The following is a 12,085-nucleotide window of genomic DNA, read 5'->3' on the forward strand; positions in this document are numbered from 1 at the left end:
CTTTTTGCGATATGGCACTGCGTTTTTTGAACTGACAATTGCGCGGTCGTGTGACGCGGGTCCCGAACAAAATTGACGTCCTTTTTTCCCCACAAATAGAGCTTTCTTTTGGTGGTATTTGAGCACCTCTGCGGTTTTTATTTTTTGCGCTATAAACAAAAAAATAGCGACAATTTTGTAAATATATGTAAAAAATCGCAATAAGCGTTTATTGACTGGCTTGCGCAACATTTATAGCGTCTACAAAATAGGGGATAGTTTTATGGCATTTTTTTGATAATTTTTTTTTTTACTAGTAATGTGATCAGTGATTTTTATTGTGACTGCGGCATTATGGCGGACACATCGGACAATTTTGACACATTTTTGGGACCATTGGCATTAATACAACGATCAATGCTTAAAAAATTGCATTGAATACTGTAAAAATGTCACTGGCAGTAAAGGGGTTAACCACTAGGTGGAGCTGTAGGGGTTAAGTGTGTCCTGGGGAGTGTTTCTAACTGTGGGGGGGAGGGGCTGTGTGTGACATGACACTGATCACCGCTCCCGATTACAGGGAGCGGTGATCAGTGACAGTGTCGTTAGGCAGAACGGGGAGATGCTTGTTTACATTAGCATCTCCCCGTTCTTTCTCACCGTGAGATGATCGCGGGTGTCCCCGCGGACATCGGGTCCACGGGACCCGCGGTCATGGAGCTCCCAGCAGGGAGCGCCCATGAGCCGCCTCTTAAAGGGCAACGTACAGGTATGCTAATCTGCCTGTACGTGCCCTTCTGCCGCAGTATATCTGCGTGAGGCGGTCGGGAAGCGGTTAAGAACTGTCAAACGGCGGGAACCTTCGTTGGGTGAAGAACTTTTTTGTTTTGTTTTGATTTCTTCAGACTGGTGGTAGCGGTGGGCATCTTGATTGACGAAGGATCTACTTCGGGGAACATTTTTTTGTTTTTTTATAAAGAACTGGTGTCAAAAACTCTCTGTGTTTTATTTACTCTTTACACTTTTTTTGTGAATGAGTAGGGGTGCTAGATACTCCCCCTACTCATTCACATGGGGGGCCAGGATTTGTTAAAGGGGGCTTCCAGATTCCAATAAGTCACAAGGTGCTTTGGGGGAGCTCCCCCTGCTCCAAAGCATGGTTCAGGAAAGGAGGGATCACCAGCTTGCCCCCCCTTTCCTGGCCTGAGAGGCTGCATGCTCTAATAAAGGTCTGGCAAGGATTTTGGGGGGGACCCCACGCCGTTTTCTTTCTGCATTTTTTATAGCCGGCATTCTTTTGTTTACATTTCAGCTGTTAGCGAGGGACGTCAGCTGATGACTGATCGGATGTAAAAGACGCAGCGGCCATCTTCCCAGCTCGCTCTTAAACTCTTAAGCTATTCTTCACACAGAATTCAAATTGGTCGATAATTTTTCGACTGATCCGAATTCAAATCGTTACGAAAATCTGGAATTCGCTAGAAAATATAAGGATTGCACGAAAAGAACCTGAACGTATTCCAAAACGAATCAACTAAACAAAATCAGTATGATAACGAATCTATCCCAAACTAAATACATTTTTTCCATTCTGCACATGTCTAATGAGGCGTACACACGGTCAGACTTTTCGACCGGACTGGTCTGACGGACGCCGACGGACCAAATCCGGCGGACAATCCGGTCGTGTGTGGGCTTCACCGGACCTTCAGCTGACTTTTCCAGTCGCAAATCTGACGGACCTAATGCCCTGTACACACGGTCGGACTTTCCGACGGAATATGTGTGATCGGAGCTTGTTGTCGGAAATTCGTGTGTGGGCTCCATCGGACTTTTTCCATCGGAATTTCTGACACACAAAGTTTGAGAGCAGGCTATAAAATTTTCCGACAACAAAATCCGATCCTTTAAATTCCGATCGTGTGTAGACAAACCCGACGGACAAAGTGCCACGCATGCTCAGAATAAATAAAGAGATGAAAGCTATTGGCCATTGCCCCGTTTATAGTCCCGACGTACGCGTTTTATGTCACCGCGTTCGGAACGATCGGATTTTCCGACAACTTTGTGCGACCGTGTGTATGCAAGACAAGTTTGAGCCAACATCCGTCGGAAAAAATCCATGGATTTTGTTGTTGGAAGGTCCGATCAATGTCCGATCGTGTGTACAGGGCTATGATTTGGAACAGGCTATAAATCTTTACGTCGTAACTCCGCCGGACCCAGAAATCTGCTCGTCTGTATGCTAGTCCGACGGACAAAAACCGACGCTAGGGCAGCTATTGGCTACTGGCTATCAACTTCCTTATTTTAGTCCTTATTTTTTTTTTTTTTTTTACAATATTTTTATATTATTGTTTTTTTTTATTAGGAGGCTAAACAGACCCTTGGTGCCTCACTTTTGAGACAGAGAAAGGGACTGAGGACGGAGATTCCCCAGTCCCTTTCTCTGCAGCCAAGCAGCAGGGGGAATATGACCAGCACAGGTCCATTAGGGTGTACCCAGGGACCCCTGGCACACCCTGTGCACACACCAATGAAAGGGATACAGTACAGTTACAATACAAAAAAAAACCCCAAGAGGGCCAAGTGTATAAGAGCTTACAATCTAATAGAATAGAATGGTGAAGCATTTTGCAGGCAGAGCTTACTCACCATATGAACGATTGCGAAGTCCTTCCATTTTAAGTGTCTTCCTCTCCTGGCCTTCAATCTCCACATTTATATCATAGTCGCCCCACTGCTCAAAACGGAAATGTTCATTACTAGATCTGGAAGAGAATTTATTTATCTTTTTATCTTTTATTTATTTTACTTTTTTATTTGTCTTCAGTGGACTGGATAAAGATTACAATATTTGTCTTTTTTTTTGTATCAATGTCCCTGTTAGGGAATCTTATCTTGACTTCCTGTCCCGTGACACCAGGCAAACAAGCAAGGGGAACATATAACTAAAATGTATTGCTCCTTTCTGCATTTACTCATTCCAAGAACACATAGGGGTCGATTTATAACAAATTTGCTAGGCATACACACAGCCACCATAATGTTTCTAATGTGTATATTTCATATGATTGTCAGCTCCATCTAGTGGCATTTTACAGTATTTTCCTGACTGCAGTATTTCAGGAAAATACCACATTACGCCCACTAGATGGAGACGACGAACATAGGAAATAAAACATATTAGACACAATGGAGTTGATTTGCTAAAGGGAAAATCCACTCTGCACTACAAGTGCACTGCAAGTGCACTTGAAAGTGCACTAAGGTGCACTTGGAAGTGCAGTCGCTGTGGATCCGAGGGGAAGATCTGAAATGAGGGGAAGCTCTGCTGATTTTATCATCCAGTCATGTGCAAGCAAAAATACCATTTTTTATTTTTATTGCATTGTACCCTCAGATCTACAGCGACTGCACTTCCAAGTACACTTGTAGTGCAAAGTGGATTTGCCTTTAGTAAATACAGGCATACCCCACTTTTAAGTACGCAATGGAGTTTATTTACTAAAGCTGCAATGTGCAAAATCAGGCTGATTTCTGCATAGAAACCAATGTGCTTCTAACCCCAGCTTGTTCAATTAGGTTTGGTAATAAAACCTGGAAGGTGATTGGTTTCTATGCAGAAGTGAGCCTGATTTTGCATTTTCCAGCTTTAGTAAGTAAACCCCATTGTGTACTTAAAAGTGGGGTATGCCTGTAACCCGCATTGTGGGGATTATTCACGGCGGCTGTGCTAACGCTAATTTTTTTATAAATACACCCCCCCACCATTATTTTTTTATGACCACATCAGTTGGGAGCCACATTAGCGTGAATTCAAATAAAGTGTAGATAGATCCTAAAAATTAGCTCTTTTTATTTGTTCTCTTTTGTTCTGGTAAATATAAAATTTAAAGCATTTTGTGCCAAAAAAATATCCGTTGACCCTGACAGAAATAATTTTCACTGATATCTTCCTGTGCTGCACTATTATCAATTATATTACCCCTAGCTATCTTGGTGGACTACAAAACACCTTCCCTCTATAGTATAGAGAAGAGTGGTGGGTGTTCTATAGTCCTAACACACATCTTGTTGTAGAATGACAGACTATCCTCCAATGAGTGTTGTCACTCTAGGACAGGAAGGGTGTTACTGGCAGGGTCACCCGGTGAAATTAAAAGGGGAAAAAAACCTATTAAAAAAATGCGCAGTGCTGCTGTACACAAGACAATTCTTTGGGTGATTATATGAATGGGCTTACCTAATTATCGCCGGCAAACGATTTATGTCCTCCAGGGCCATGCTGTGTGTGATAGCACTGGGGTGCAGCTCCGATCCAAAGTCAAAAAGCTTGGATTTGGGAGACCAGCTGCAAAGAAGAAAGATGATATTTTGTAAAGGGTTCAATCTTCTGTATTTAAAGCTGAACTCCAGGCGCAAAAACATTCATTTAAATATATTTCTTAAGCACTTAAGGACCGAAAGATTTCCCCCCTTAATGACCAGGCCATTTGTTTTGCGATACGGCACTGCTTCGATTTAACTGACAATTGCGCGGCTGTGCGATGCTGTACCCAAACAAAATTGACGTCCTTTTTTTTCCCACAAATAGAGCTTTCTTTTGGTGGTATTTGGTCACCTCTGCGGTTTTTATTTTTTGCGTTTATAAACAAAAAAAGAGTGACAATTTTAAAAAAATAATTGTTTTTCCTTTTTGCTCAAATTAATATCCAGAAAAAAATAAATAAAAATGTCTTCATTGGTTTAGGCCAATATGTATTCTTCTACATATTTTTGTTAAAAAAAAAAAATTGCAATAAGTGTATATTGATCGGTTTGCGCAAAAGTTATAGTGTCTACAAAATAGGGGATAGATTTATGGCATTTTTATAAATGTTTTATTATATATGTTATAATATATATATATTATTTATATTATTATATATTATAGTATATATATATTATATCATTTTTTTCTTACTGGTAATGGCGGTGAACATTGATTTTTATGGGGACTGCGACATTGCGGCGGACAGATTAGACACTTTTGACACTTTTTTGGGACCATTGACATTTATACAGCGATCAGTGCTATAAGAATGCACTGATTACTGTATAAATGACACTGGCAGGGAAGGGGTTAACACTAGTGGTGATCAAGGGGTTAAATGTGTTCCCTGGGAGGTGTTTCTAACTAATCACTAGGAACAGACGATCACTCTGTACTTCCCAGTCAGAACGGGGATCTGTTTGTTTACACCGCGACCTGGGACCTGGGTGAGTGCGGACCTAAGGATTTTTTTTTTCCACCCCCCCCCCCCCCCCAAATAAAAGTTTAGCACCAGCCTCCATTGCCTGTAAGTAAATGTGACACTGCAGCTGCAAAAAATCAGGTCCCCTTCTCTGCTAGACAGTCGTGTGCTGTGCCACAGGGCTGTGTAAATCTCAGGACTGGATGGACAGAAATACGCATTAAAATAAAACAACTCTCATGTATGTTTTCATCTGTGTGTTGAGCTGTTTTTCCTGGAGTTCAGCTTTAAGAGACAGGCAGCTCTATTTACACAACCAATTGTTTTAATGGACCAAAAAAATTTGAAATGTGATCCCCTCCTCTTTTTATTTAGCTAACAGCAAATATCAGCACACCACTCGCTCCCATCCCAACACGCAAGTTCATCTAAGCCCTAGATATGTGCAATTCGTTTTGTTCCGAAAACAAATTTTCTAAAAAAACGAAAATTCAAAAAGAACGAACATCTGAAATTCAAAAATCCGAATATTCAAAAGAATGAAAATCCGAAAATAAGAACTAAAATTTGAAAATAAGAACAAAAATTTGAAAATCCGAAAGAACAAAAAACATTTGGATTTCTATTATAATTAAATTATTACGTTAATTACCATTATTATAGTTGTTTTATTATTATTATTATTATTATTATTATTATTAATAATAATAATAATAAAAATAATAATAGTTATAAACTATTCAATTATATGTATTGGAATTTCCTTTCAAATTTGTGAACGTAACAAAATTATTAACTAATATTATAGTTTTTTTTAATTATTATTATTTATTAATAATAAATAATAATAACCTATTATAAACTATTAAAATTATAGGTATTGGAATTTCCTTTCAAATTTGGCTGCCTGTTCGTGAATGTAACGAATACGAATTTATTAGAATTTATGAATTTTCGAAATAACAAATAAACGTATCTATATGAATAGAACATACCGAATTTGAATTTTTCAGAATTTACGAATGACCGAAATAACGAATACCGCATCTATACGAATGAAACGTATCGAATTCAAATTTTTCCGAATTTATTCGAAATAACGAATTTTAATCATAACGAATGACCCAAAAAATAATAAAAAAAAAAACCCTGAATAAAACGAAAAAAATAAATGAATTTTTCAGCAGTGCACCTGTCTACTGAGCACCTCCCATCTTCCGCCCCGAAAGAGCAGCCACTCCCACTAAAATCCTGATTTCAACTTTCAGCTGACATATATATATACATATAATTATATATACATACAATTTATATATATATATATATATATATAAATATAAATAAATATATATATATATATATATATATATATATATATATATATATATATATATATATATATATACTCAATATAAAGACAGATTGTAATTGCATTGGCTGAATTAAAAAAAAAAAAAATAAAATGGCTAAACGGGTGTTGTATATGTTTTTTTTTTTTCTTTTAATGAGAAAGAAGGTTTTATCTTACAGAAGTGAGAATTTCACATGAATGGTCTGCGTCTCGTCTTTGCTGTCACGGTATTGGAATGGCCCCTTTCTGTAAGAGACATCACCAGGTGATTAATAAAGAAGAAAAAGCAATCATAGTCTGATAATAATGTAGGGATTGTACCTATACATAACTAAAGAATTGCTAAACTGTATCTAAACCTAAGAACTAAAATGTAACATATTGCAATCCTTAAAGCGGTAGTAAACAGCAGTTGATGGGAAAAAAAATTCCCCTGCAAGGCAATGTCATAATGTGCAAGTATGCATCACATACTAGCACATTATGAGAGACTTACCTTAGAACTTACCTTAGATTGAAGTCCTCCAGCGCCACGCTGTCACCCCTGAGAGGGTTTCCATCTTCACCCAGTCTTCATTTTGGGTTCCCGTCCTCCAGCTACATGAGTGGCCAGGGGAGCGATGACATTGTTTACGGCACAGCCTCTGAAGGTCCAGGACTGTATGCCGGACCTTCAGAGCGCCAGTGATGTCACCGGCTGAATGCTCTCTGAATATCTCTCCTAAACTGTGCACAGTTTAGGAGATATTCACAGCACCCACAGGTAAGTCTTACTATAGGCTTGCCTGTAGGTACAAGTGGTAGAACAGAGTTTACTACCAAACATTGTAAGGGTGGCTAGATGGTACCATAGGATGCAGCACCTCATCCCCAAAGTAATCAGATAGCTAATGGGTATGTGGACAGGGGATTATAGCGGTGCTAGGATCAAGGGGTACAAAAAAGAAAAGCACAAAAGGGGAAATTTATAAAAGGCAAAAAATTACAAAGTTTATTAATAATAATACATAGGTAGAAAGTTACACTTAAAGCAGTTAACACTTAAAATAAGTACGTATACTGTATGTGACCCAAAGTATGATGAAATAGGCCAGATGGAAATGGCCGTCGAAAAGGGGGCTCGATTTCCTACATGTTTCGCCAATGTCTTGTGACTTCAGCTGCCTGTTCATTGGCTCTATTCCTCTTTTTGTCATGTGGTCCAAACTGAATGGCCCCTTGTTTTTTTCTCATGTGGTGGCCGGAACCATCACTGAATGTTGAAGAACAATGTATAAGATCTGAAATCTTCATCTGGATAAAGTCTGGCAGGAAATGACAGCTGAGCGCTCACCTGTTCAGTGTGTATATGGGAAAGAATGGACAATACAGACAATTGATTGGTGTACCACTGTGCTGCCGGTGAGATGTTACAGGAACATGCGCCGTACCTGAGGTTCCCGTCAAAGGTTATTCTCCATTTCTGAAGTGGCTCCTCATATCCGATGCAGAATCCAGAGGTTCTCCAGGCCGCGTCAGAATCATCATCCACAATGGTGTCGGGGTGCTCGGTGTGCTGATAACAAAATTCCTTATAGAGCTTAGTCAATCTATCACAACAGGGGAAAAAGTCCATCCTTGCCCTAAAACCAATAAGAGGACATCTACCATATGTATCCTCAACTATATACAGTATTTATTATATGCGCGAGAAACCCTTAAACCTTGATCCCTTTAGGAACACATCCAACCCTATTTTGAAGTAACAGAATTTTTCTACTAATCACTAATTCACTAATTCCTGAAAAATATGATTCCACGTTGCTCTTAAAGCAAAAAACCCTTTCCATGTGGAAAGGGTTATTTACTGTAAGAGCAGTGTTGAACAGTCACAAGGTGTTTCTCCCTCCCCCTCATCAACATGCTAATGAAATTTTTAAATAAAACCCTTCTTTCTTTGTTACATACCTTAAAGAGGAGCTCCAGCCCCCCCCCCCCCCCCACCCAAAAAATGAAAAGTCAGCAGCTACAAATACTGTAGCTTCTGACTTTTGATATATAGACACTTACCTGTCCAGGAAACCAGCAATGTCCTCACCCGTGCCGATTCTTCAACCAGCTTCAGGTGCAGGTGCCAGCATCTTAAAGTGGATGTTCACTGACGGTTTGTATTTTTTTTTTTTCAAACACTTAAAACATCACATAATGACAATGGCACACTCACATTTTGCGTTAATTTCCTCCCCAGATGTCCGGTTTCATTGCAAATAATATGTTTTTAAAAATGTGGACAGCCGTTTTCATCTTGCTTGTGGGCATTTGAAGCCCACAAGCATTCACTTCCTAGTTCCAGTGATGCTGAGCTACCAGCATTCCTTGCTGGTTCCCGCGCATGCTCAGTTGTAACGGCGCGGAGCGTCGTAAGCATCCTGGTTGCCATCACAACGGGCGGCGTCCTAGGAAGTTCCCGCCCCGTTGCGATGTCTAACGTCACTTGTTCTGTTTAAATCCCGCGAGATTTCGTGGCGGGCCTCCGCACTGACTCCTGGGAACAATGACACTAGCTCCCAGGAGACAATGCGGCGCGGTGGAAATTACGAAAATACCCGCCCATAGCCGCAGGGAGAAAAAAAGACCGAAGCACATATACACACCTACACCCGAAAAAAAAAAAAAAAAAGTTCCGTTTTGCATTCTATGCTGTTGTCTAATATGAATGAGCTAAACTTTGAAAATTGAGTGAACATCCGCTTTAAAGTGGATGTAAACCCTCACATATACCCAGTGAAGTGAACAGCCTCAGATGATACACAGAGATGAAACAAATCTCCATACATAAGTTTTTCTTGTATACTGTATCTGCTGTTTTCATCTTTATATATTCTTTGGAAAGTTCAGATTCTGTTAGGAGATTTTCTCTTACTGTTCAGCACTGCAGTGAAGCCTGGGCATACAGCCAAGACAGCTGATTGGAGGAAGGGCACACACCCCTTCTCCTCATAGGTGGAGACTTTCAGAGTTGTTCGTTGAATGGTTCAGCCCTCTGCCAATCTACAGTGGATATAAAAAGTCTACACACCCCTGTTAAAATGTCGGTTTCTGTGATGTAAAAAAAATGAGACAAAGATAAATCATTTCAAAACTTTCTCTACCTTTAATGTGACCTATAAACTGTACAACTCAATTGAACAACAAACTGAAATCTTTTAGGTGGAGGCAGAGCTGGACTGGGACAAAACTTTGGCCCTGGACTTCATCCAGTGGGGGGTGGAGGACACAGGGGGACACCCTGGGGGGGGGTGGAGGACATAGTGGGGGGTGGAGGACACAGGGGAACACCGTGGGGGGTGGAGGACACAGGGGAACACCGTGGGGGGTGGAGGACACAGGGGGACACCATGGGGGGTGCAGGATTCAGTGGTGGTTGGAGGACACCATGGGCAGTGGAGGACACATGGGGACACTGTGGGGGTGGAGGACACAGTGGGGGGTGGAGGACACATGGGGACACCGTGGGGGGTGGAGGACACAGGGGGACACTGTGGGGGGTGGAGGACACAGTGGGGGTGGAGGACAGAGGGGGACAGCATGGGGGGGACAGGAGAGTATCATGGGGCCTCCTGCGATCTTGTTGGGGCCCAGGCCCCCTATATCTGTACTGGCTGCCTCTGCTCCCCCCTCCCAGTAATGGCGATAGTACACAGCCTCACCCGGTGCCTGCAATAAGACCTCTCATGGTACGCTGCCCTCTGCTGGCCCCTCCTTTCTTCTCATCTGTCCCGGATTATGTCATGTACAAGCACCTGGGGTGGATAGGAGGGAAGGAGGGGCCAGCATGAAACAGCATGCTGTGAGAGGTCCTATTGCAGCCACTTCCATTGCTAGTGTTGCAGAGCCTGTCATGGGGCCCCCTAATGGTCGCCAGATACGTCAGTCCACCCCTGAAGTACAGCAGTGCTCAAAGTAATGGCTGTACGAGCAGCGCAGCCATTACTTTGACAGGCTGTCACTGAAACTGGCCCACTGAGCCATCGGCCCATCGAGAAATTCCCATTAGTCCCGATGGCCAGTACATGCCTGGGTGGAGGGAAGTAAAAATAAAAAAATAAAATAATCTGGTTGCATAAGTGTGCACAACCTTAAACTAATACTTTGTTGAAGCACCTTTTGATTTTCTAAGAGCACTCAGTCTTTTTGGGTATGAGTCTATCAGCATGGCACATCTTGACTTGGTGAGGGCATCTCCTTTGCACAGCCCTCTTCAGATCTTCAGATTTTCAATGGGATTCAGGTCTGGTCTCTGGCTGGGCCATTCCAAAACGTTAATCTTCTTCTGGTGAAGCCATTCCTTTGTTGATTTGGATGTATGCTTTGGGTCATTGTCATGCTGAAAGATGAAGTTCCTCTTCATGTTCAGCTTTCTAGCAGAAGCCTGAAGGTTTTGTGCCAATATTGACTGGTATTTGGAACTGTTCATAATTCCCTTTACCTTGACTAAGGCCCCTGTTCCAGCTGAAGAAAAACAGCCCAAAAGCATGATGTGGCCACCACCATGCTTCACGGTGGGTATGGTGTTCTTTTGGTGATGTGCAGTGTTGTTTTTGTACCAAACATATCTTTTGGAATTATGGCCAAAAAGTTCAACCTTGGTTTCATCAGACCATAACACATTTTCCCACATGCTTTTGGGAGACTTCAGATGTGTTTTTGCATGATTTAGCCGGGCTTGGATGTTTTTCTTCGTAAGAAAAGGCTTCCGTCTTGCCACTCTACTCCATAGCCCAGACATATGAAGAATACGGGAGATTGTTGTCACATGTACCACACAGCCAGTACTTGCCAGGTATTCCTGCAGCTCCTTTAATTTGGCTGTAGGCCTCTTGGAAGCCTCCCTGACCAGTTTTCTTCTCATCTCTTTATCAATTTTGGAGGGACGTCCAGTTCGTGGTAATGACACTGTTGTGCCATATTTTTTCCACTTGATGATGACTGTCGTAACTGCGTTCCATGGTATATATAATGCCTTGGAAATTCTTTTGTACCCTTCTCCTGACTGATACCTTTTAACAATGAGATCCACCTGATGCTTTGGAAGCTCTCTGCGGACCATGGCTTTTGCTGTAGAAAATGTCAGGAAAGACCTACTAGAACAGCTCAACTTTATTTGGGGTATTCAGAGGCACTTTAAATGATGGCCGGTGTGTACTGACTCCTATTTAACATGAGTTTGTATGTGATTGCTTAATTCTGAACACAGCTACATGCCCAGTTATAAGAGGGTGTGCACACTTATGCAAGCACATTATTTTAGTTTTTTTTTTACTTCCCCCACCCTAAGGGCCAGTTCACAATACATGCAGTCCAGTGCGGTTTTTTTTCTGCATAAAAAACACATGAAAAATAGGTTAATGATTTTTAATGGCATAGTTCACAGCAGTGCTTGGAGTTTCAGTGTTTCCCAGTTCCAGAAAAAAAAAGTAGAACACGCTGTATTTTTCCTGCACTGGACTGTACTGAAACGCTGTAAAAAAACGCACTG

The 12,085-nt window shown here is 41.4% G+C and overlaps 1 protein-coding gene across 7 annotated transcripts in view; it reads right to left on the reverse strand.

Annotated features, from left to right (window-relative positions):
- The window catches only part of LOC141112725 (uncharacterized), a 62,437-nt gene that overhangs the window by 18,063 nt on the left and 32,289 nt on the right, over nucleotides 1-12,085 (reverse strand). For all 7 annotated transcript variants that reach the window (XM_073605753.1, XM_073605747.1, XM_073605748.1 and 4 more), the window contains 4 exons: nucleotides 7,998-8,122; nucleotides 6,745-6,813; nucleotides 4,226-4,333; nucleotides 2,635-2,750 (listed from right to left, as the gene is read on the reverse strand). In XM_073605753.1, the coding sequence (XP_073461854.1) occupies nucleotides 2,635-2,750; nucleotides 4,226-4,333; nucleotides 6,745-6,813; nucleotides 7,998-8,122 (418 nt within the window). The remainder of the gene's footprint in view (nucleotides 1-2,634; nucleotides 2,751-4,225; nucleotides 4,334-6,744; nucleotides 6,814-7,997; nucleotides 8,123-12,085) is intronic.

This window comes from Aquarana catesbeiana, linkage group LG11 (genome assembly GCF_042186555.1).
Source record: "Aquarana catesbeiana isolate 2022-GZ linkage group LG11, ASM4218655v1, whole genome shotgun sequence".
NCBI classification, from domain to species: domain Eukaryota; kingdom Metazoa; phylum Chordata; class Amphibia; order Anura; family Ranidae; genus Aquarana; species Aquarana catesbeiana.